Source organism: Oratosquilla oratoria, chromosome 15, assembly GCF_046742065.1.
Source record: "Oratosquilla oratoria isolate Oo_2021 chromosome 15, ASM4674206v1, whole genome shotgun sequence".
Taxonomy (NCBI): domain Eukaryota; kingdom Metazoa; phylum Arthropoda; class Malacostraca; order Stomatopoda; family Squillidae; genus Oratosquilla; species Oratosquilla oratoria.
This window is the reverse complement of record NC_134791.1, coordinates 17,030,467-17,056,652: the sequence shown is the minus strand read 5'-3', so window position 1 is coordinate 17,056,652 and position 26,186 is coordinate 17,030,467. Positions and strand designations below refer to the sequence as shown.

The 26,186-nt window shown below is 39.1% G+C and overlaps 2 protein-coding genes across 4 annotated transcripts in view; one reads left to right on the top strand and one right to left on the bottom strand.

The window, feature by feature from the left end:
- Myo61F (unconventional myosin 61F) overlaps window positions 1-9,623 on the bottom strand; it is a 201,243-nt gene extending 191,620 nt beyond the window's left edge. The window contains exon 1 of the mRNA XM_076198623.1: window positions 9,252-9,623. The gene's annotated coding sequence lies outside the window, so the exon portion shown is untranslated. The remainder of the gene's footprint in view (window positions 1-9,251) is intronic.
- LOC143033322 (uncharacterized) overlaps window positions 1-26,186 on the top strand; it is a 27,627-nt gene extending 1,441 nt beyond the window's left edge. Inside the window, exons 2-8 of one of the 3 annotated variants that reach the window (XM_076198625.1) lie at window positions 8,533-8,632; window positions 12,210-13,042; window positions 14,130-14,309; window positions 15,274-15,660; window positions 19,372-19,419; window positions 22,146-22,395; window positions 22,610-26,186. In XM_076198625.1, the coding sequence (XP_076054740.1) occupies window positions 8,594-8,632; window positions 12,210-13,042; window positions 14,130-14,309; window positions 15,274-15,660; window positions 19,372-19,419; window positions 22,146-22,368 (1,710 nt within the window). In that variant the 5' untranslated portion in view covers window positions 8,533-8,593 and the 3' untranslated portion in view covers window positions 22,369-22,395; window positions 22,610-26,186. Of the gene's footprint in view, window positions 1-8,532; window positions 8,633-12,209; window positions 13,043-14,129; window positions 14,310-15,273; window positions 15,661-19,371; window positions 19,420-22,145 lie in introns of all 3 variants that reach the window. The other 2 variants (XM_076198624.1, XM_076198626.1) reach the window with 2 other exon arrangements.

The window sequence follows — 26,186 nt, the reverse complement described above, 5'->3', positions numbered from 1 at the left end:
CACATTGACTCCTTTAGATGCCATCTTTGTTTTGATAGATTCAGAGGTTGAAGACAACAATGAACACCTTAACAACCTCTAGAATTTACAGGTACTGCATTACTTAATGCAGGTTGCATTAGGTTAGGTAGGTAGGTTAGGTTGTTGTTGTTGTCATTGTCATTGTCATTCCCTAGACTGTCTGTCCGAGCAGTCCCGTCTCCCCAAGGAATGCCACAGCCGAAACTGTGTTTTCCCACAAATCCTTTATAGAGTGTATGTTGTGTTGTTTGCGTGCATGATTGTGTATAATGCAGTCTTCCATTATGTGTTGTATGGGGTGAAGTGTTAGGTCCTGGAGCCGCAGCGTCTACGTCATGGGACCACCCCCCAACCCCAAGAGTTGGGGGCCAAACAGCGGCAACCAGCCCTGGCCACTGGCTCTATGCAGGTGGCACCGATCCCCAAGAGATAGGTTAGGTTAGATTAGATAGGTAGGTTAGGTTGGTAGGTAGGTTAAAATAGATGAATTTATCATACTATGATTTCTTAGATCTCCAGATTACCAAAACAAAGATGATGTCTCTAAAGTGCCTATGTTTGTTTATGTATAGTGCTTAGCAACATTTTCCATTATTGATTTCTGCCAATAATAATGTATATTACGTTGATGTATTATAATTTACAAAATTATTTAAATTTCTATTGCTCTATTGCCTAATTGCGCAATTCTAAAAATGTACTAATTTGTCTATTCTAACCTAACCTAACCTGCATTTACAATACCTATACAGTAATTCTATATCAGGGTCGTTGTTGTCATTGTCGTTGTCAGGGATGTTGACGGCCAGTTTTATCATATCTGATTGGACTGTGGGGGATACAGGAGTTGTGTAGCTTTAAGAAATGCATGCATCTGAGCTCCGTAGCACTGTTTAAAAAATATGTACCGTGCGAAGTACTGAGGGCGTATTCCAGATCCAATGGTTACAGCTTCATTTGGTAGTGTATTTAGTTTTAGCGGGACTGGACAGAGAACATGGCATCTCGATCCCATGTTTGCAGCTTCAGTGGTGTATGTGCTTTTAGCAATTATTATTATTTTTATTATTATTATTACTTTTTTTGTTTTATTAATTTCTGCCAAGAGAAATGTATATTACATTGATGTATTATAATTTACAAAATTAATGTCTAATTTTCTAATGCTGTATTGCATATGTGTACACTTCAGAAAAATACCAAAAATTTAATATTAATTTTGTAGATTATAATACATCAACATAATATACATATTTTTTGGTGAGAAAATCAATAAAAAAAATTTGCAAAAAGCTATATACTAACAAATGGAGCCATGGTGGCTTCCTTTGTTTTGATAGAGTGGAGGTTGAAGAAATTAAAGTACAGTAAACCTTCAATATAACGGATCTCGATATATTGGATGTAACGGACAAAACATTTGACCGGACAAACCCTCGCTATAACGGATTTTCACCTGGTATAGTGAGGGATCCTCGGTTATAACGGATCTTCAGATATAACGACAGACCCCTGTCCCCATATCATCCATTATATCGAGAGTTTACTTTAATTTCTAAAACCGGACAAACTTTGGGATATAACGGATCTGTCTGGTATTTCCATCTGATATAATGGATCCTTGGTTATAACGGATCTTTGGATATAACGACACACCCATCCCCCATATCGTTCATTATATCGAGGGTTTACTGTATGATAAATTCATCTATTCAAACCTAATCTGCATTTAGTAATATGGGACCTGTAATTCTAGAGGTAATCAGGGTCGCCATCATCGTCTTCAACCTCCGAATCTATCAAGACAAAAATGGCATCTCAAGGAGTTACTGTGGCTCAATTTGTATGTGTATCGCTCAAAGCAACTTTTTCTGATATTGATTTCTGCCAAGAAAAATGTATATTACATTGATATATTATAATTTACAAGATTATTATTTAATTTTCTAATTCTTTATCATGTGGGTGAGCACTTAAAAAATACCCATTATTCTAGTGAAAATAATTTCATTAGAAGAAATTTATGATTTAATAGTAAAAGAGAAAAGAAGATAAATGACTTGTGTGAGAAAGTTTGATGATCTCATAATTTTTTGGTGGACAAGATTAAAGAGTACAAAGTAAAAAAAGAAAAAAAAAAAAAGATAGAAAATATATAAATATACATGTATGTATATATATATATATATATATAGATATATATATATATATTTGTATATGTATATGTATATATATATATGTATATAAATATATATGTATATATATATATATATATATATATATATATGTATATATACATATATATATATATATATTTAACAACAGTGCATTCTGCACTATAAAACTTCTTGATTCTTGAGTAGACTTTCTAGTGCTGTGAAATATGACTTTTGATCAAGAGAAAAGGGGAATAATATATCACAATTTTCTTTGTATGAAAGACATGGTTTGATGGTATTAAGGGGACCGGCTGATCAAAAGATGAAAATCTTTATTAATTGGGTTATTGCACAGAAATTTATGCCAGGAGTTAAGGACACCATATACATCTTTCCTAACCCAAAAAAACTAATCTGCAACCCTTTCATGTTTTGCCCCCCCATCTCCCTTTCAAAAAAATTGATAATTTTGAAATGACTACTCCTCCTATGATAATTGCTCTACATGAATGAAATTAATATGGTGGAAGGACCTTATCCAGACCTTTAAACTAATAGAGAGAAATTTTAGTTAAAGTAATTAGTTTGTGGAATTTTAATTTTTATATCTTTTCCCACCCCGTCCCCCTTCAAATAGGGTCAATTTTTTTGGGGCAAAAATTAACCCTTTCAGATATTAAAAAAAAACGTTCTATTTCATCAATCAAGCTGATTTAGACATATTATGTGTGAATTTTCATTGAACTTGATTAAGAAGTTATGGAGGAGTAGAAGTTTGAAGGTATAAAACTTAGGTTTTGAGATACGGGCCGTCAAAGTTTTCACTAACTTTGAACCCCTACATACTAATATAAATAAGGGATATCATGGCATTTCCTTATTTAGCTTTTTAGGCTTGAATGTTGATGATATTTAGAATAAAATTTGTTCATATTCAGTCATATATGTTGATGTCCAGTCATATAATCCTCTGTCGTCTGGCTCCTGGTCCCCACCTGCATTTTAGGCAGGTTATTACATTAGGGTGTCATAGCTTGCTTACTTTGTAATTCTTGCCTTTTCCTAGCTTCCTGAAGGTGTTTGGTTTGCTTGCGAGGACATGGCATCTCAAAAATAGTATAACAGCTTGTCAAATGACAAAAGGATTGATGGTGGCTTGCAGTGGAGCGTATCATTCAATTTTTGTCTACTGTTTATCGCTTTCTGAGGCATCTACCCATTCTGGGGTCTATATATAACCTCTGGTACAGAGACAGAGTTGCCAGAAGTCACTAGGAATAGCACTCAATCATTACAAATTATTGTTATTTATTGCAATAGTATATATATTGTAGTGACCAATACGTATCATAGGGCCGAGATGGGGTCGAGTTGGGGGGAGGAGGGGGTTTATTTGCCATAACTACGAAAATAAGGTGAATTTTGATTAAATACTCCACATACAGACTGTCGATTGCCATACGCAGATGTAGAATTTTTTTCCCAGTTTTTCATTTTTTTCCTAATTTTCATCGATTCTTGACCAGCCGATCCCCTTAAAAGAAGTATGAAAAAATTAAGAAAATGCTGTACTGAACCAAGTTTACCGAACTAGCTACTGCAACTTCATTATATGAATTATCAATATATGAAAGTGTTTAAAAGGTGGACAAGATTAGAGAGTACAAAGTAAAAAAAAGGGAGGGGGAATATTATATATATATATATATATATATATATATATATATTTTTTTTTTCAGCCACAATTCACTTTTAATTCCATGCCATTGCAGTCGAGACTGATGATGAGCTCAATGGAAGCATATATGTAGAAATTGATACGTGGTCAAGCCAAAGACTCGAACTCAGCTTGGGTGTAACAAAATGTCTGTGACTTAGCCCATTGCACTATCAAGAGAGATTTTATATATATATATATATATATGTGCAGAAAGATCACTATAAACAACACGTGATCCACAAATTTTGCTGGTAACCACTAAGGAAATCGGAAGAAAACAGTATATCCCAAGCGCTTTCGTGTTCCCCTGAATATGTGAATTACATGAAAGCGCTTGGGATATATTGTTTTCTTCCGATTTCCTTAGTGGTTACCAGCAACATATATATATATATATATATATATTTAATAACAGCAACAGTGCATTCTTCACTATAAAGCTTCTTAAGTAGACTTTCAAGTCTTCTGAATGATGACTTTTGATCAAGTGAAAAATGGGAATAATAGATTACCTATGGACATTTGGAACTGTTGTTGGGGAAGATTATACCGACATTTTGCTAAATGCAATTAGCATTTTCAATGTAATAGATAAAGGGAGAGTACAGGACTTTATATACAGGAGGTAATGCTAATGGAAGTCACAATGTAAAAACACAAGGGGAGATGACATCACGAATGCATGATGATGGGGGAATTTGTCCATTACTGTGGCCCAAATGTTTGCTGGGGTTCAATTATCCACCGCGACCCTAGTTACTGCTGAGGTCTAAATGTCCGCTCTACAATTCTGGCAGATCGCCAGAGAGGAACTTGGTTGTTGTTGTAACTGAAATGTGTGTTATTATAGGAAAGATGAATACAAGTCCTATGGAATGCCTTAACCACTTCAGTACGACTCAAATTCTTGCTCACAGCATCGGCTGCCATATGTACCATGCATCACACTATTCACATTATAAAATATAAAGTCACTGCTGTAGTACTCATTCTCATTTACTCTGAATAATAATAAATACAGAAAACTTTATCAAACCAGTTCACAGAAACTGGAAATGACTCATGTACAACTACAAAAAACATATAAAGAAGACACCGATGCCGGCATCCATGTGTACCCACTCGAACCTCATGATGCCTACATAGGTGTCATTGTACTGAAGTGGTTAAAAACACTAGTTATGAAGGTGACATTTTCTTTGGTATTATGAGAGCAAATTGATGTGGTAATATTCCTGCCGTGTAACTATTTTATAAGGTCCACAGTTTATTTAATTTATTGTCTATATTATAATTTTTTATTTATTTTTTATTTATTATTATACACACACACACATATATATATATATATATATATATATATATATATATATATTATATATATATATATATATATATTGCATCCAACCTAGTTATAGATCAAAAGTTTTTCTGTTGGCATGCTCCTCCTTTGTGACCCTTTGTAATCCTTTGTAATCCTTTGTAATTATAGCCAGCCAGGCAGTCTTGAGTTATATCAACAGCTTTTCCTCTGCTGCTTAATTGTCGGGTATTGTCAGAATAAGGTTTGAACGGTTTGATAATAGAGCTTAAGTCATGTTATTGCAAGGGAATGCAAAGGGGAATCTTGAGAACTCGTTTACTACAGTGAGTATATAGTTTTTTGACAGAGATGGAAGTGGGCCTTTGTAGTCTTATGTTGAGTCTCTCAAAAGGCAGAATTGTTTTAATCAATTGACCAGAGACAGAGCTGAAGAACTATAGTTTTAGCTCCAGACACACTTGCAAGAGGCAGTGATATTCTTCACTTCTATGGAGTGGGGTAGAGTTTTACTACGATCAAAAAGCATCATACGAGACACACCAGGATGGTATAGGTTTTCATATACTTCTCGGAGTTTGTCAGTGGTAGGAGCCCCACAGATGCGGGAGAGATAATTGGCAGGTACGTCTTCCACACCAGGACAATACACAGTCTCATAGCGAAAATATGAGAATTCGATACGACATACAGCTATTTTGTCATTCTTGATTTATAGTCAAACATAAATTTTACACTCCGCTGATCAGTGATAAGCTTGAAATGATGCCCAATAAGATAATGTTTCCAATTTCTTAGGGCTTCCACAGTAGCATATGCTTCCTTCCCAACAGAATAATGTCTTTGTTTACTGTGAGAAAGAGTATAGGAGAAGAAGGCCTTAGGATGACTGTTTTGGGTTAGAGTGGCCGTTATAATATGACCAGAGGCATCAGTTTCCACTGTGAAGGGATATGAAGGGTCAATGGCCAGCACCACAGTATTGGCAATGTCTTTCTTCAGGTTTTCAAGAGCTTGCAAAGCTTCAGCAGATAGTGGAAACTCATCAGTGTGTGTGTGTAAGGGGGGCAGATTTTCTCAGAAAATTTAGGTGACCATCTAGAGCAGGGTTTCTCAACCTTTTTAGCCATATCGCCCCCTTTTTCAATTACTGTAAATTGTGGCGTACAAGTCGACCTGGCATATAAGTCGATCTCAAGATTTTTAGCTCAAAATTCTGACTTAGGCCTATACCTACCATATAGGTCGACCCCAAACATATGGTGGGCTACCAGTGGCCCAAAACTTACCTAGGTCTACCGGTAAATGAAATAAAGCTATAATAAACTTACCTAGGTCTACCGGTAAATGAACTAAAGCTATAATAATATGATACATTTTTGTATTGTGTTGTATAGCAAACACCAGCAGTTACTGCATATTGTATTGGTATAACTTATGAACATAAAATTCGTCAAGTCAACATTACCTCCTATAAAATATTACCGTAATACCATAGATAGAAGATAATTCCAAGTAGTTTTTAGATAGTACCACTGCGTATTGCACTCTTATTTTATTGTAAGACACAGTATGACTGTACCGCACACCCGCCATTTGCATTAGTAGTGTAAACAATCTGTGATGTCACGCTACCAACCTGTCCGATGATGGTTGAGGTTTTGCTTTTGCAATGGGTCTTCATATTTTTGTAGACATCTACACAGTCTCCAGATATTACCCATACATCAGACTGACAACACGTACCCAGGGTGGAGCTTCTCCATTGTTCAGCTCGTACTTTAGCTGAAATTATTTTAACCCCATGGCTCCACCGGCAAAAAGAATGAAATATGACGCTAGCTTCAAGCTCAAAGTTGTTGAATGTGCAATCTCTTCAAACAACAGTGCAGCAGCAAGGAAGTATAGAGTGAATGAAAAGCTGGTGCGTCTAAATAAACCCTTTAAAGACAATACTCGTTCAGAGTGGAATAAATGGATGATGGAGGGAGAAAAGTCATTTACGAAGGGTGGCAATATGCGTGTACCTCTTGTTTACAACTCGTTGGTAAAGGTTTGCATTTTAGCCCTGCCCTATAAGTCGACCCCTAGATTTGGAAAGATTTTTTAGGCTTAAAAACTCGACTTATACGCCGCAAATTACATTAAAAAAAGGATCACCATCCTTAATTGGAAAATAATAATAAAAATTATTGCAACAATGATAAACAACTAATTTAAAATGTTTTACTCACGTGTTTTAATGAGATCCTTGGGCCTGGTGCTTGCTTTGCTGCTAGATCTTTTACATTAGGCTTAAAATTTGTCAGAAGCAATGCCTGTGACATTTTTCACCCCCCTGAGCTCAAAAATCACCCCCGTTGAGAATGACCGATCTAGAGTAATGCACTAGTAATCCCATTGCTTTTTGGAGAGAAGATTCATTCTGAGGGAGTGGAAGATTCCGTAGTGGCTGCAACCATTCCAGATCAAGTTTGGTTTCACCATCTTTTATCAGATATCCCAACAAGGATACAGGTTTAACTTTGAAGTTATGCTTACTTTGGTTTAAGGTCAAGTTGTACTATTCAGCCATTTCCATGAACCTAGCTAGAATTCAGACATGCTCCTCTTCTGTCTCACCATGCACATTTACATTATCCACATAAGCAAATGTACCCTCCACCTCTCTTTTCCTAAGAATTTCTTCAAGTACATGCAGAAAGGTTGCTACTCCACTCTTCATACAAAATGGAATGCGAATGAATTAATAAAGTTTGTCCCCAACTTCGAAAGCAGTGTAAAGTCTCTCTTCTTTTCTTATAGGAACCTGATGGTATGCACTCTTCAGATCCAAGGTACTAAACACCTTGGTCTGTGCGATGCTGTTTACTATCTTGTTGATGTACAGCTAGGGGTAGGCATCAAGTTCAGTGAGACGATTTGTAGTTTGAGAATAGTCTACAACTATTCTCCTTTTGTGATTCTCCCCATCAATTGTTTCAGCACTAAATTGCAGTAATTCAGAAGTCAACTGGACTAAGGTTTTATTGCTCAAACAACTGTACTGCAGCAGGCAAAACACACAAATAGTCACATAAACAAAAGAAACAGAACACCCACACACAAAAAAACAAAAAAAAAACACACTCAAATATCTATATCACACACAAATACTCTCTTCTCTTCCTCCAAAACCACCAAATACCAGCTTCCGGAAACATATTCATAATCACATCATTCACTGCTCCATTAACACACTAAAAGACAACACATTGCCACATGCCAGACCCCCTGATATCCATCCCTCCGAATCCTCTCTCCCATGAAAGGACCTGGTGAGACTGCAATGCAGCCACCATCCAGCTCTTCTAAGCTACCAGAAGAGACTGGATGACCGCATCAAATTGCTCGAGATGGAGCCATCACACAGTGAGTGCCTCATCCTACACTGCCCCACACTAACTTTTCCTAGTACCCAGTAGTCATTGCTGGTAACCTGGGAGCGGTGGGTATCTTGTAAGAGAGACCTGGTGCATTGGATTGACTAATTGATCTCTTGCAGGTGACTGACAGCTCCCAGGTGACCTAACAGCAACAAAGGAGTACAAAGGAGGAGCATGCCGATATAAAGTAAATGACAGTCACCGGATTGGCCCATAAATCACTCAAGGAAGAAATATAGAGGTCGGGTAATAATGGAAGGGTAAACAGCTGTCACCTCAAGATATGAGGAAAATTGTGTAGCTAGACATTTTAATCTAGGAACTAAACAGACTGGATGACCGCATTATGGACAAATGCCAAGGATGTAACACTTCACCCCATACTATTCAACACATCATGGAAGACCGCATTATACACAGTTATGCATGCAAACAACACAACATACACTCCATAAAGGATTTGTGGGAAAACCCTGTTTCGGCTGCGGCATTCCTTGGGGAGATGGGACTACTCAGATCGTCTAGGGAACAACAACAACTAAACAGATATGTGCATAAACTTCTTAAACCAATCAGAGACATCTTCTGTACTGGGTGCCACTTACCTTGGCATTTACGCTCCTGCCAGACTCTTTTGTTCAGCTGTATGCAACCCCTTCCTCAGTAGCGAAGGTCAGGAAGGTTCACGGAGTAAAAGGAACTCCACTCAGAGTGGTGATGGAAGGTGTGGAGCCTACACCAGGAGGCGCGCAGCTGTGGCCAAAACCGTCACTTTGGCTTTATGCACTTGGAATGTTGGGGCAGATAACAGTCATCGCCGGGAATTGGAGAGAATTAAGCTCAAGAGCCGTAACAGTCTCATAACTAAATGAACACAAGACCAGTGCACTTCTGATCACATCACCAGTGTACATATCAGTTAGAACTTGTTGTTTCTAAGTGATGTAACATAGAATTCATCTAACTCTGGAACTCCGCTTATTAGTCTAGTTAAGAGAGGTCTCTAGACGAGAACCTAAAAGTGAGGTGTTACGGCGCAAGAAAGATCCGGCGGGACGTATTGATTAATACTTGATCCTTCGAGTGATAACATATCTGAAAACTAATAAACTGATATTAGGCTGACACTCAAGATCTTGTTTGGGGGAGATTATGTTTATCTAATCTTGTTATTTTTTATGTGTGTGTGTATTAGACTGCTGTAATAAACTTCATGTAAGAAAAAATGATAGATTGATTTATGTATATATGATATCTGGATTTCATGTAGTATTTGATCAGATTACCATTGTTTCTGGTCTTGGTGACAATACTGGACTGAAGGCACAGACATAAGAATATAAGAATGAAGGAGACTGTAAGAGACCTTAAGGCCTACACTAGGTAGATCTATGCCCATTATCACCTATCATCCCTATCCATAAAGTTATCTGTTTTAAAACAAAAAATTCTCAGAGGGGGTAATCCATGGATTTTGGCAAAAATTGTCAGGTCACTGATTCGCCCAAAACTTACCCCAGAGGGAGAGCGTTGGGCACAGTACACTGCAAGGTAGACATGAGCAACCTGGACCCAAGGGTGTACCCTTGGGAACCAGCCGAAGTTGAGCCTTTTTTCAAATTTTTCAAATTTCCGCCTATGGCACCCATACCCTTGGCCTGAGTGGTGATCAAGCACAATCCACACGAGGCCTGGTGGCCCTCGACCTATAGATTAGATGGTGGTCCAATTGAAGCAGGTGTCCAAAATGACCCCAAAACGAAAATTTCTCAAAGGAGACCCACAGATTTTGTCAAAAATTGTCAGGTCACTGATTCGCCCCAAACATACCCCAGACGGAGAGAGTCAGACACAGTTCACTGTGAGGTAGACATGGGCAATTTGGACCCAAGGCTCGTGGTGACCAGCCAAATTTGAGTGTTTATTCCAATTTTTCTCATTTCTACCTCTGGTGCCTGTACCTTTGGCCTGAGTGCAATCCATACAAGGCTCGGTGGCCCTCAACCTGTGGGTGAGATGGTGGCCCAATAGGATGACCAAAATGACCCCAAAAAGAAAAATCCTCAAAGGGGGTTAACCCTTGGATTTTGGCAAAAATCGTCAGGTCACAGATTCACCCCAAACTTACCCGAGAGCGAGAGAGTTGGGCACAGTGAAATCTAAAGGAAAACTCTTTTATTGTGTACACAGAACTAGAACAATGTTCTTAGACAAATATCTTTGCCTTTATAGAATACTTTGTTTTGCAGAAGAACATTAATGGAACAAGTTCTTACTTGACCATTAATCCCATATACAAAATTAAAAATAAGGGACCCAAACCTGACCCCTACAGAACTCCACTAACACACTCTATTTACATGCCTGCCATGAAATAGGTACAAATCCAATGTCTACTGACTTACTAAATGTTAACTGTTTGCAAATTTCAAATCTACATTCTTCTAGCACACTCAGGAAAATTTTGTCAGGACCTGAAAATTTTGTAACTTTAAGTCTGACAATCACTTTGACTACCTTTTCCTTGCCAGTGGTGATGCTTGTTAGTCTGCCTCCCTCATCTCCACTGAAGATCAGGTCGCAATCAAGTGGTGATTAAGGAGAGCAGTATATATATATATATATATATGAGAGAAATACGCTAATGGCAGCGACATCAAACCGATAATTTTTATGACAGTTGCAACTGTCATAAAAATTATCGGTTTGATGTCGCTGCCATTAGCGTATTTCTCTCATAGTTACAATGGCGAATAGCGTGAAAGGGGTTCGTCCCGGACCTTACCCCACACCGCTGGTGGGCTGGTCCTTGAGTAATACAGGAATTCGGATCGCCGTAATAAGTGATCTTCCTTCCCTCGGGAATCAGTTCGATTCCAGGTTTCAAGGATTTTATAGTCTCTGTGGTGTAGTGGTCTAGGGCGCCGTACAGGTAATTTACGGATAGCCGAGTACAGCGGGTTCGAGCCCCGCATGCAACTGTCATAAAAATTATCGGTTTGATGTCGCTGCCATTAGCGTATTTCTCTCATAGTTACAATGGCGAATAGCGTGAAAGGGGTTCGTCCCGGTCCTTACCCCACACCACTGGTGGGCTGGTCCTTGAGTAATACAGGAATTCGGATCGCCGTAATAAGTGATCTTCCTTCCCTCGGGAATCAGTTCGATTCCAGGTTTCAAGGATTTTATAGTCTCTGTGGTGTAGTGGTCTAGGGCGCCGTACAGGTAATTTACGGATAGCCGAGTACAGTGGGTTCGAGCCCTGCATGCAACTGTCATAAAAATGATCGATATATATATATTTGTTTGTTTTTTCTCTCTCTCCAAAGGAAACCTTTTATTGTATAAACAGAATCAGGACAATGTGCCTAGACAAATACTTTGCTTTCATAGAACATTTTGTTTTGCAGGAGAACATAAATGGAACAAGTTAAAAACTCTCACTTGATTTAAATGAAAAATTAAGATACAGTATAAGATGCTTTTCTTTTTCAGTTCGAGATGACATAACATATTCTATTTAAAGTATAAACCTGACATCATTTTTTTTTTTCCTTTTTCAGTTTAAAATGTTGGATGTGGTGAATGTGAAAGAGCATGAGGTTCTGCCTCATCCCCTCTGCCTCTTACGGGTCACGGGGGCAAGTAACAGCGACAAGATAGCGATAATTCTGAACAAATCAGAATCGAACGCTAATGCCACCACTTGGGCGATACACGAAGGATCCTTTAACGCCCTTATTATGCTTAAGAAAGGTAGAAACCAACTGCACATATCATGCGGGCAAGAGAAAATCGTACATGAAGTGGAATACCAACCACTCATTAATAAGAGGTATGTTAGGTTGATATACATAACGTGTATGAACGAAGACAAATTCCAAGGTCCACGTGATATGGAGAGATCGCCCAACACGGCAGTAAAGAAAATTAGAACAGGAGCACAGCTTTTGCAGACTTTTATAGCCGAAACACTTGCTTCGGAAGGCTTGGGCAGACACACCATACGGCTGGAGAGGGACTCCGAAGGTAATCCTAAAGTGTACACAATCGAGTTGCCCTTAACAATACGAGAATGTCACAAGTTATCCGAAGAAAAGCTCTGGGAAACCGTTGCACTGCAGCTGCTCTCGTCGTCAATGGCGGACAGCAATGCAAAATACATTGCATTCTTCTGCGGAACTAGGTATTTGAATCCTAATAAGACCCTCGTCAAGCACGAAAAGGAAATCGTTGCAATGACCAAAGGGCATGTTTCCCTCGGAGGAGGAGGTCTGGCACTTGTCGGCACCGGAGCCCTCTATAGTTGGGCAAATAACCCGTGGGATATTATGGATGCTTTGCATAGCAAAATGCCCGTCGACACACAAACTCTCATGGATTTCAGTGCTGGGAAGTGAGTACTTTTTCTTTGTATTTTATGTTATATAGTGAAACAAAATTCATAGAATATAATTTATAGCCAGACATATTCATTTGTCATAGCTCATATATTAATGAATATCAGAAATTTAATCTTGACTTATCAATTACACAGCAAATTAACATATTACTGGATATTGGGATGGATTCAAAACTAGACTTTTTTTTTGTAGCTAATGTTGTTTTATTTAGTATAGGAACCTGGAGCCTGTCAAGAGTTAAAAGATTATTATGGTGCAAAGTTTTATCCATTTATTCTTCATTATTATTTTATTTATTTCTATATTTTTATTTATTTGAGATGAAATGTTCGAGAAGTATGGTAGGGGTTACAAGGTTGGATAGAGTGAGAAGTGAGGAGGTGAGGAGGAGAGTTGGGGTGGAAAAGGAGATGGGAGATATGGTTGATGAAAGAGTATTGGGATGGTTTGGACACATGGAAAGAATGAGTGAAGAAAGATTAATAAAAGAAGTGTGGAAGGCAGAGGTGGATGGAGTGAACATGAGGGGGCGACCAAGGATGAGATGGATGGATGGGGTGAAAGGGGCATTGGGAAAGAGGGGAATGTCTGTTGAGGAAAGAAGGGAGAAGGCAGAAGATAGGAGTAAGTGGAGAATGGCTGTGTATTGATGAATGGAAGGGAGTGGGTGGGGGGTGGGGGTTAGGGAGTAGTTATGTGTGAATAATATTTTGATGCAGCCTGAAGGAATTTCTTTCTGTCTTCAATGTTTCTGCATGAGGGGATGGAGTGGGGGCGGGGTTGCCAATTAAATGAAGTGACCTTGCTGTGGATGTGCTGTGTCTTGCTGCATTGCTTCTGACCCAGGGCAATGGGTGAAATGCAGGGATGATCTGTCATCCAGGAGGAGCAAAGATGAGAGGGAGGGATGAGAGTGAAATTATGCCTTTTGACTTTGGCTACCTCCCTTGTAAGGGGGAAAGAGCCCTTGGTGTATGTATGTATGTTTAGTTGTTTATTTTTACTTATTTGTTTTTTTATTATTAATTTTATTTTATGTGAAAACTTCCTCATAATTTTTCTTCACCCTTTGTATTGTAGAGGCACATGGGGTGCCAGTTATGGCACACACCTTGGGTCAGTTCTCCATGAGATGGCACACACGTTGGACCTTGGTCACACTCCACATGGAATAATGGCTCGAGGCTTTGAGGACTTCCATATTTTTTTCACAGCCACATCCCTCACTTCGGACTACTTGCCCCAGTCACCACATCACAAGTAAGTTCCTCCTTGATGCTTTGTGAAGTACTTTATCACATTTTGTTACGTTAATATTGTTAGTAGTCCTCATGCCCAGTCCTCACTCCTAAATTTGTCCAGTAATGGTTATAAACTGGACAAATTTAGATTTAAAAAGGAAATAGGCAAGAATTGGTTTACTAATAGGATGGTTGACAAATGGAATAAACTTAGTAACCATGTAGTAAGCGCTGAAACTATCAGTTGTTTTAAGAAACGATGAGACAACTTTATGGATGGGGATGACAGGTGGTGATAGATACGGAGCTGCCTAGTGTAGGCCTTATGGTCTCTTGCAGTCTCCTTCATTCTTATGTTCTTATGTTCTGTCCTCACCTCTTCTCTGGCTGTCCCATGACCTTACTGACCCACAAGTGGTCCCATGGGACATGCTCGCACATACCCAGCTGTGTGACCCTCATAAAGACCTTTTGAAGAAATGCACGTGCAACTCACTAGACCTAAGACAGCACAACACCCCTTCATATAATCTGCTCTTTACATCTATTCCCAGATGCCTATTTTTCATGGCATTTTTTAATCCTCCCAAGACATTTACTTGTTTCTCTTAATCTACAATTTACCTCCATCTCCACTCCTTCCACATGTGACCCCAAATATCTAAAGCTCTCCACTTCCTCCAGCCTTTCTCCATGAAGACCTACTTCCAGCTCACCGCCATCCTCTCCCTTTGTACATTTCATTGCCTTACTTTTACTCATATCTATATGTATATACTAATACAGTTTACCTATATATTTATGTACTAATCCAGGAGGTGTCATTATAAGAGGGAGGGGAGAGGGTAGAGGGGAGTGAAGTATGTAGGGGATGGAATGGGTTGGAGTGGTTTCTATGCCTTTTTTTTTGGCTACCTCCCTTGTAAGGGGGAAAAAGCCTTTGATATATGTATGTATGTACTAATTCTATTAATATGTTTCAGTCCTGCAATGCGACAAAGCATGTCAAGTTCACTCATCAAGGAATCTCTGACTTTCACGACGGACTTTGTACGAAGAATTCCTCTAGACAATATTAACATGGTGGTCGAGCCGCCAGGAGAACCTCTTGCCTCCTCCGTGGTGTACAGTCCTCCAGTTGCCCTTCGCAACAACAAACTACCCCCAGCCTCCTCGGACCTTATGAGTCGTACGATTAGTTCCAGTTCTGAAAGGCTCAACAGTCCAGGACCTATACACAATACCTGTCGCACATCATCTGGAGGAACTTTGTATGGTTTTGGAGACTTCAACAACAAAGTGGGTGGTTCTGGGATCAAGTGCAGGGCCTTCTGGGCGAGATCATCGGCTCTTCTTCTAGCGTATCACAAGTATGATATTTTTGCTCGTGTTTGTTTAACTGTGCATTGCTTAAGTGAAAAAGGAGGGAAATGGATGCATGTGGTGGGAGTGAAAGGGGAGAGGATCCTCTCCCATGCATTGCTACTTTGTTTTATATGTAATAGCTTTTATGGATAAAGAAAGAAAAAAATCTTATAATGATCCTATGGGACACATCAGAATAATCTCCTTGCATCCATCTGTCAACACCCTTGTCTCTGTCTGGAGTTGCTATGCCAAGGGGGTGACACATGGTCACTGGACCTGACTCATGATTTCTCTTATCAAATATGTCCTCCACCTTTTCACATAAAGAGAGCTGACAGCTGGTAATTACTTCCTTCTTCCTTCTACAGCAAGCTGGTGATATAAAGCCCCATGCCAATACAACACAGCAGTTTAAAGTTTTTATGGTTGGAACAATAGTGATAATTGTTGCCTTGATTTTCACCAAGTAGAAAACCTGGCTGAGCGGGTTAGGGCATCGTAACTTATGGCAAAGGTTTAGGGGATGGCGGTTCGAATCCTGCCGCCAGTGAAATTGAACCAAGAGCATGGTTCATTAAATTCCACGCTACAAAGTTGTAAGGGGCACTGTCCTAGCCATCCGATAGGGGGGAGTTTGTGACGTTAAACCTTATAAAAAATCAATCAAGAAACCCTGCAGACCCATAGAAGCTGGCAACAACCCCCAGGCCCTCCCATAAGGCTCTGACCACCTTCCAATCATCATCACCACCAAAACAAGATGCACCCCAGCTGGCCACAGACACACTTACACCAATTACAAGAGAGCTAACTGGGAAGCTTTTACTGAAGAGACAGAACAACATTTTGAAACACTTAACAGTACACCAATCACAAACATAAACAATGCTGTGCACGCTTTTAATACAATCATACAAAACGCAGACAAGAGATACATCCCTAGAGGCAACAGAAAATCACACAACCCCAACTTCACACCAGAAATCTAAGGCCTCATCAGACAACGTGACACACTTAAACACGATACCCCCACACCTATCCCTCAAAACATAGCAGACCAAATACAAACACTAAACACTGTGATTGCCAATAAAATACATGAACAAAAAACACAAAATTGGCAAAACTTTATCAATAAACTTTATCAATACACTTGATCACAAAACAAACACCAGCAAATTGTACAAAACACTCAACAGCATCACACTATCCAACACTAACACTACACGCTCTCACACAGCAATAATCACAACAACAGATAATCTACCCTCAAACAGACAACAAGCAAACGCACTCATACGTCATTTTGCACAGACGAGCCATCTTACATCTCACCCTGACGACCGACGCACCATTCGACGTAAGAAAGACTTCCCCACAGACTCAGACTATACACCCTTCATAGACAGTCAGACAAAACTCATAATGCATAATCTCAAGCACTCATCTGCCTGTGGCCCTGATAACATAAGCAACATCCACCTAAAACACATTGGACCACAAGGTATACACGCACTCACAAACATTGCAAACTACAGCTATTCACACAACACTATACCCGACATCTGGAAGCATGGTAAAATAATCACCATTCCAAAACCGAACAAAGACCCAACAATCCCAACATCGCACCGCCCAATCACACTTCTCTGCACCCCCTCTAAAGTCATTGAACGCCTAATACTTAAACTTGTCACACCATATATTCCCCTTGCTGACTCACAACACGGTTTTAGGCCACTACACTCCACAAACACTCTTCTGACAAACCTCACACAAAGAATTTTAGATGGCATCAATTCAGATAGGCCCCACCACAGAACACTTCTTATAACATTGGACATTAGTAAAGCTTTTGATGCTATCCCCCGCCACAACCTAACAAATAAAATATATAACACAGACATGCACAATAACACCAAAAGATGGCTGGCCAATTATCTGGCAGGCAGGAATGCTCATGTGTCATATAATGGCCAATCATCGCACATCAGAAACATTAAGAACGGAGTACCACAGGGCTCAGTTCTATCCCCCACATTATTTAATCTATACATGCATGACTTACCCACACCAGACACCTCAGAAATACAAATCTCTTCCTACGCAGATGACATAACAATCACATGCACACATCGTAACACAGACAAAGCTGCAGAAATAATCCAGCCTTACCTTGACACACTCAACACATGGTTCATCACAAACAGACTCAAAATAGCTCCAACCAAATCTACAGCAACACTTCTCACCAACTGGACAAAAGAACACAAATACATACCTCATCTCTACATCAACAACACTCTAATACCACACACAAACACACCGAAAATTCTTGGTGTAACATACGATACATCCATGTCTTTCAAACAACACCTCACAAACATAAAAAACAAATGCACACCTAGACTTAACGCACTTAAGTCAATCACTGGAACAACATTTGGTCAAAACAAAGAAACTAATATAACAATATACAAACAATGCATACGCTCAGTGATGAATTATGCGAGTCCTGCATGGGCTCCTAATCTCAGTGAGACACACCACAACACCCTTCAAATCATACAAAACAAAGCCCTAAAAACAATTACAGGCTGCACAAATACAACACCTACAGACCATTTACACCATGAAACAAAAGTCCTCAAAGTCAAGGACCACCTCGACATGAGAGGCACACAAACACTTGCTGCAGCCACCACAAACACATCACACCCGCTACACTACATAGCAGAACACCCACACACACCAAGAAACATTAAAACTACACCCAAAGACCTTTATTACGCACAGTTACTCTCTTCTCTTCCTCCACAACCACCAAATACCAGCCTCCGGAAACATATTCATAATCATATCACTCACCGCTCCATTAACACACTGAAAGACAACACACTGCTGCATGCCAGACCCCCTGATATCCACCCTTCTGAATCCTCTCTCCCACGAAAGGACAGAGTCCACTTGGCCAGACTGCGATGCGGTCACCACCCAGCACTTCTAAGCTACGAGAAGAGGCTGGACGACCATGTTGTGAACAGCTGCCCAGGATGTAACACTTCACCCCATACCATACAACACATAATGGAAGACTGCATTATACACAATCATGCACGCAAACAACACAACATACACTCTATAAAGGATTTGTGGGAAAACCCAGTTTCGGCTGTGGCCTTCCTTGGGGAGACGGGACTGCTCGGACAGACAGTCTAGGGAACGACAACAACAACAACAACAACCCCCAGGCCCTCCCATAGACCTCTTTGAGAAGAAACTTTAGGCTGTTGTCTGTGTTGTATTGATGTTGGACTGTTTCTGTGTCACTGGGTGAAAGTTGTAGTGAGAAGAGAGGAGTCACCAGTTGTTAGCTATCTGTATGCAAAAAGGTTGAGGAAATGCAGTCTAGGTTGATATAGGGAGATCTTGGGTCCAGTCTGGAGAATTGAGTTTCAGACCCATTGAGCTGCACCTCCTGATGGAGGTGAGGTGTTTTTTTTTTTTTTTTTTTTTGGCAGTTGTTGAAAATGATCATTAAGGAGATAATTCTCAATTGTCCATTTTAAAGGATCACCATTTATGATTAGAGAAAGATTCTTCTATGTCCACATCATTATAATATTTTTTAGCTTATGATATAATGTAGAAGTAGAAACTGGTATACCTCCATATTTATACTGCAATTTTTTTTATCTGAATATCTTTCACAGGTGGCTTAATAGCAATAGTACTGATGGGGAAATTCCCACACTGAAAGGGTAAGTAAGAAGTATATTAAGTAATTCCTAAATAATTTAATATTTAATTTTTTGTCAGAAATGCCCAGCACTTCTATCCTTGGGGGACAGTATTTCACTAAAGTTGGCACAGAGGTGGTATGTCCACTATTTACAAGAGGGGAAAAACCTTTAGGTATATGTAAATAGAGTTGTACATTAAGAGATGAGAGATGTGGGTCTTTGGAACCACACATGGTCCTGGTAGTGAGAATAGTGTAGAGGAAAGTTTTATTTTTTTTATTTTTTATTTTTATAGATTTAGAAGAGTATTTAGAGAGCTTTAGGAGGATTGTCAATGTTGTAATGTTGGGAGACCTCAATGCTAGATTAGAGTTTGAACCAATAGATGGAGTGGTTGGGAAGTTTGGTGTGCCAGATAGAAATCACAGTGGAAAGTTGATGCTGGAGATGTAATGAGAGAGTTGATGAAGGCTAACACAGTGTTTAAGAAGAAAGTCGAGCATAAGTATACATGGGAAAGGGTGGTAGATGGAAAGGTGATTGATTAGGCATTAATGGACTATGTAGTGGTATCCAAAGAAAGGATAGGAAGAGTTCTGGATGTCCATGTTCTTAACCCTAGATTGGTGGAGCGGGGCCAATTGGATACACACTTTTCGCGCTTAAATTTTCGCGGGCTTTTTTGTCCACAATAATGCCTATGTGGTAACTTTTATTGTTTGAGTTATCAGTAATTATTATATTTTTTCTTTTAAGGGTGTTTTTACCCCATCTGGATACATAATATAGCCCCTATAAGGTAGTGTGTATCCGATTGGTCCAGTTCCTACCGGATATGCTACGCTTGTGGACGTCAGATGGGAAAAGTCAAATCATTATATATCTTCACATGGTAGCTTAGAAACAAAAATTTTGTATTGTATAGGTAGAAAAAAATACTATAATTGTATACACAACTCTATAATAGAGAAGGAATTGTCATTATATAGTTTTTTCAATTTCATTTTAGGTTGTCGAAACCAAAAATGAAACGTACTATATACTACACTGAAGATGAGTTAGCACAGCATGTAAACTCTCATGAGTTTCAACATGGTTGTGATAATACGTCGGTGACAATAAATGAAAGTAATAATATAACCATCGTGACTAAATGAGGGTTCTAGGACAGAGGGCCAAGGTGGCACAGTGCTCGCAATATCACCTATTTATATTTTTTGCGTCGCCAGAGACATTTATTGAATGCTTAGAAGGTCCTCATAGGGATTTGAGTGCTGTCATTACATCCTGTCTTCCCCTCCCCCTCTAAATTCCACATCCGGTTACCTCCTCTCCCTCAGTGCATAGGCCTACGCACCAATCCCCCCCCTCCCCCTCTCACACTCCACTTCCGTCTCTATGTAAGTGCAATTTCATACAAAGAATATATGTTTCACATAGAAACACAATTTCATAAAAGAAAAATAAGTACATGCATTATTTTTACACATTACACATAAAAATTCATTTCCAAAATCACCCATATTCATTTAGTCATGACGAAGTTTTTTTTTGTACAATTGAGGTTTTAAAGGTTTTGTATGAGATGAATGGACATATGTAGGTCATTGTTATAATGTTTTTTTTACCAAGTTCCTCTTATATTAGGCTCAGGAACACGTAATCTCAATCCTTTGATTTTCTGTCAAAGTTTTTTTCAATTGTTCATAGTTGTCATTTTTTATTTTGGAATTACGTTAATTTTGTATTAGCAGGACTCTACGAACCCTATATTTATATTATAGTAACTTTAAATGGACAAAAAACACACGCATATATTTTATTTTAATTTTTTATTCTGTGTATCTTTTTGGATACAGTGGTCACGGGAATCGCCAGCGCGCGCCACCTCCACCAATCTAGGGTTAGGGGAGAGAGTGGGGGAATGTCAGATAATTGGAGGATTGGTAGAGAATGTAGAAAAGGACAGAAAGAAGAGATGTGCTTAGAGTGAACTGTTTAAGTGAAAAGGAAATTGAGCAGGAGTACCAGAAGAATCTGCGAGAAATGAGGGAGGTGGTGAAGGATAGAGGTTGAAATGGAAACGGAATGGGTGTGTTTCAAGAAGGAAGTGACAAGGTGAGCAAAGATGGTTTGTGGAACGAGGAGGATGAGAAGGACTCCAGAAGCATATGAGAGGTATACGGAAAAAAGAAGGGAAGCGAAACGTAAGATAAAGGAGGCAAAGAAGAGAGCAGTTGTAAAATGGATTTCTCCCCGTCTTTGCTATTTTCCATACAAGGGGACTGGGAGGCAGGGCTGCTATGTAAGTGAAGTGGTCCTGCTCTGAGTGTGCTGTGTCTTGCTGCATTGTGTCTGGCCCAGGTAGTAGGCAGGAGACAGGGATGACCCCTCATCCCAGAGGAGCTAAGATGAGAGGGAGGACAGGGTGGTGGATGGGAGTGTAATGGGTGGGAGTGGGTGCGTGCCTTTGACTTGGCTACCTCCCGTATAAGGTGGAAGAAATCCACATTAGATAGATAGAAGCAGAATTGTTTGTTATCAGCCAAAACAAATATAAAGTGGAGGGGAGTGGAGTGTATTGGGGATGGAATGGTTGGGAATGGTTTTTATGCCTTTTTCTTTTTGGCTACCTCCCTTGTAAGGGGGAAAAAGCCTGTGGTATATGTATGTATGTATCTGTTATGTGTTTTTCTTAATGTCATTTTCAGGTCTGTTACGTGTTTTTTTAATGTCGTTTTCAGGTCAGTATTGTGCAGCATTGGGGGCATCCGTGTTGTTGAGCTACGTGACATGCAGACCATGGCTTTCCATCATTGGGAGTACATCACCCGCCCACCACCTCCTGTCCTGCATTTGCCTTGGGCTCAGGTTCTTCATTGGCCAAGAGATCCGCACATTGAAGTAGTGGGCATGGACAACCACGGAAACTTACTGAAAGGGTGCTTCATTCCCCGCCCGCTTTAAGCAAATCGTATATTAAGCAATATTATTGTAAGTTTCCCATACGTGATGCATGAAATGTTTGGTAGAGTGATTGAACATTAGGGTACATTAGCGACAGTAGCATGACTAGCCAGGTTTTCGTGATTAGAAAAGGTGTAAATGTACAGCTAGGTATTGTTTTGCGATACTGACCTTCCGGAAAGTATTCGCCGAGGTCGTATCTGTGGATCAATATTTCAATTTGCATTTCTCTTGCTTCCAGAGGCAAGTACATAACTTCGATACTGTAGAGTGAAAGTGACCTTATATAGTGTACAGTCACCTTCACCTAATGGGATTTACGTATATTCTAAATACCAAGAAGTGACCACTTCTACTAGAAAGAGAAGGCAGCTTTACCACAAGAAAGGTTAATTGTGATCATTTTAGCAGTGGAAGAAACTAGATGAGATTAGTTGTGCTTTATCGTTTCATCTTACTTATTCTCATGGCAGCTTTCATAAGTCGACTTGCATGAGCTAATACGTTGAATCTCTTTATTTGTTCCATACTCGACATCTTCCAAAATGCAATAAAAGCTTAGCATTAGGGTTGCTTCATTTGCGGAGAAAAGCATTGTGTTTACAAATCAAGAAGTATTGATTTTTGAGTAAGCACTTTTGCCCCAACAAATGTTGTGATTGTTTCTGATTTTAATGATAATGGCTGTCACAAACTATCTAGCAAATGTTTGTGGTGAAACTGTAGTTGGAATTGGTTTTCGGATGGCTTACGTGATATTTGCATGTTAGCTACTTGTAAATAAGGATGACAGATTCTCAAGTGGAAGAGGGCACTGTAGTAATGCTTGTGAGTTCTAGATTATTTTGTTTGTGTGTCATCTAAGGATACGCTGCAGGAATTGTAGGGCAAATAGTTTATGATGATTTAAGAGAAGATGATATAGATTGACGTAAACATTAGATATCAGGTGTTATGTCTTCGTTTCCAAAACTTACAGAAGGATTACAAAGGTGGAACATGCCGACAGGAGACCTTTTGTTCCACAACTAGGTCGGATGCAAAAAAAAAATGAACAATGATAAATAAATAAATAAAAATATGATAATATAAATAAAAATATTATGCATTTATTTTGCTAGGGAGGCAGCCAAGAAAGGTGCATTGTTCCCTCTACTGGATGGCATGCTGTATATGTTATATTCTAACTAAAGATAGAAGAAAGTCTACATAGAATGCTGCCATAGTAAAGGGAATAGAGATGTACGTATATTCGTTTTCTTTTATTTAATCTCGTATTGGTATTTTCTTTTGGCGTGATCATGAAACGAGATCAATTACAAAGTAATTGTATGACACTTGTCTCATCGGATCAAACACCAATAAGAATAAATGCAGTGTTTCATAGAGATGGCGAATTTGGGTGATTGGATTGTAACGAATGGTGCAGTTTGTCGTATCTATGAGAGATACTATATGGTGTTGCACTCATAACCTTTGTGGTAGGTCGTTAGTATAACAAAGAAGTGGCCTTCAGTCATTATTCTACCTATAATATGCATATGACTGCTAGAATCTGTAGCATTATTGGTTTATATTAGAAACAACACAAATTATATTTTCTTGACTATTGTACATTTTAGTTGAAGTAATGTTTATTTCCCAAATGTCATTAGGATGCTATTTAAAAAAAATATATATGAAAAGTTACTAGTATATATAAGAAATGTAAATGAAGTTGCACATTCCAAAAATGCTCTACCTTATTTTTGTAAAGTCTATAGAGGAGAAGAAAGCTCTTTTCAAACTAGTCATCATCTTAGCTTTATTTTTGTTTAATACGCAGCTGGATAGACGATCTGCTTTTTCTTCCTTTCTTTCGTGTTAGTCCGAGTTACGGATCATATGTTTAGTTTTCTGCCATCCAATCGAAGCCTGTCCTGATACAAGTCCATAGGTTAAACTAAGGTAATGAGCCTCAAATTTTGCAACACAACACTTTTTTGGCTTGATTTGCATTCCATCCATACATAGTGAAGACAATTTCAGACATTCGAGTGTGAACGTGGCATGTTTCTGTTGCTACATTCAGCGTGCTATTCACTTCAACTCTCTGAAAGTGTGAAATAAAACTGGCTTACAGCATTTGTTGTGACATGTACAGTTGAACATTCTATGTTCTTGTGGTACTTGGCAACTCTCACTTGTTCATTTTTTTATGTAGTTCATTGTGATCCCTCATCCAGTGCTGTGGACAACTTCCACTTTGGTGGGGGAACATTAAGCCCCACCCGTAAGATCATGTGGTTTCTGCGAAAACAAACAAGAAATTTGTTTGGTGACGGACACACCATGTTTGCAAACAAACATTAACATTTTGCTGGCTTGTCTGTAGACAAAGATAACAAGTGCATCACTGAATAAATTTCTCGCTTGTGTCCACAGACTTCATATGCTTGTGTAGACACGGTTTTAGCAAAGACCCGAGGACATTTTTCCATAGCATCACTTTCGAATAACCTTCATGTCACAAATACGTATTTCGACTTATTAACCCAAGTATTGCCAAGTCCATGTTAGTTATTGTATACACCACTGTACACTATACTGTAGCAGGTTCCTTTATCCTGCACAATATACAGTATTGCGCATGTCACAGCCTTTCCGAGCTTTTGCATCGTCATGGGGAACAGTTGACTTGGAACATTTTCATATCATAGAGCATTGAATATAATGGGCTATATTTTAATTTATCCAGATACCTTTAATTTTTCCTGTAGTTATATAGGTAAATGTTGAGTTTTTATGCATATTTTACATAGTCCTGTATTATTAGTGAAACTATATCCTTAAGTTTGGGTGTAATCGTTATTGTGTCACAAAGTCTTGTACACTTGGAAATATTATTTTTATTTCAGTGATGTGTTTTTATTCAATGTTTGTTTTGATTTATTTTATTATTATTATTTAAGTAAATGGTGTGTTACTGTATAAGACATTCAGAATTAGTCCTGACGACTAAATAGGAAGGCTTCCGTTCAGCCTCAGCCGCTGTTGAGCTGTCACCTACCCTGAGAGATCTTGGTCGTATTCCGGAGAGTGTGTTGACGGTCTTGACTGTGGGTGTCTGTCTTTCAGGACTACCACAAACAGGTACCCATTGTAGTTCCTATAGACTGTAGAAATGATGACAAAGTAGATATAAATGTTATGTATTTTCACATCAGTGTTGTGTCTTGCTGCATTGCTTCTGACCTAGGGCAGTGGGCAAGATGCAGGGATGACCCATCATCCAGGAGGAGCCAAGAAATAAGGGAGGGAGGGGTGGTGAATGGGAGTGGAGTATGTGGGAATGAAATGGGTGGGAGTGGATTTTATGCCTTTGACTTTGGCTACCTCCCTCGTAAGGGGGAAAAAACTGTCGGTATATGTATGTATGTATTTTCACTAGGCTTTGTGTTGGTTTATTGTTATTGGTCGCAGTAAGGTGAAGAGGATTCGCCAGATGGCAAATGGCTTCATCCAAAGCTTCGAGTGTACGTCATTGGACTGTTGGGACAGGCAACTGTAAGTGAACAGTACTTATACGATTGACTGTACATGCACAAGACTTACCATAATAAGAGTCGTAGAGGAATGTACACTTATATACATGAATCGGAATATCGATCTCCTGAGGGTCGAATCTCGAGTATGTCTGTGACAGAACAGTCAAGGCCTGTCACAGCATAGAAGTTTTATATTAACCTCTTCAGTACGAGTCAAATTTTCGTGCACAGCATCAGATGCCTGATGTGCGATGACTCGGTGATACATCACAATACTCATGTTATGAATCA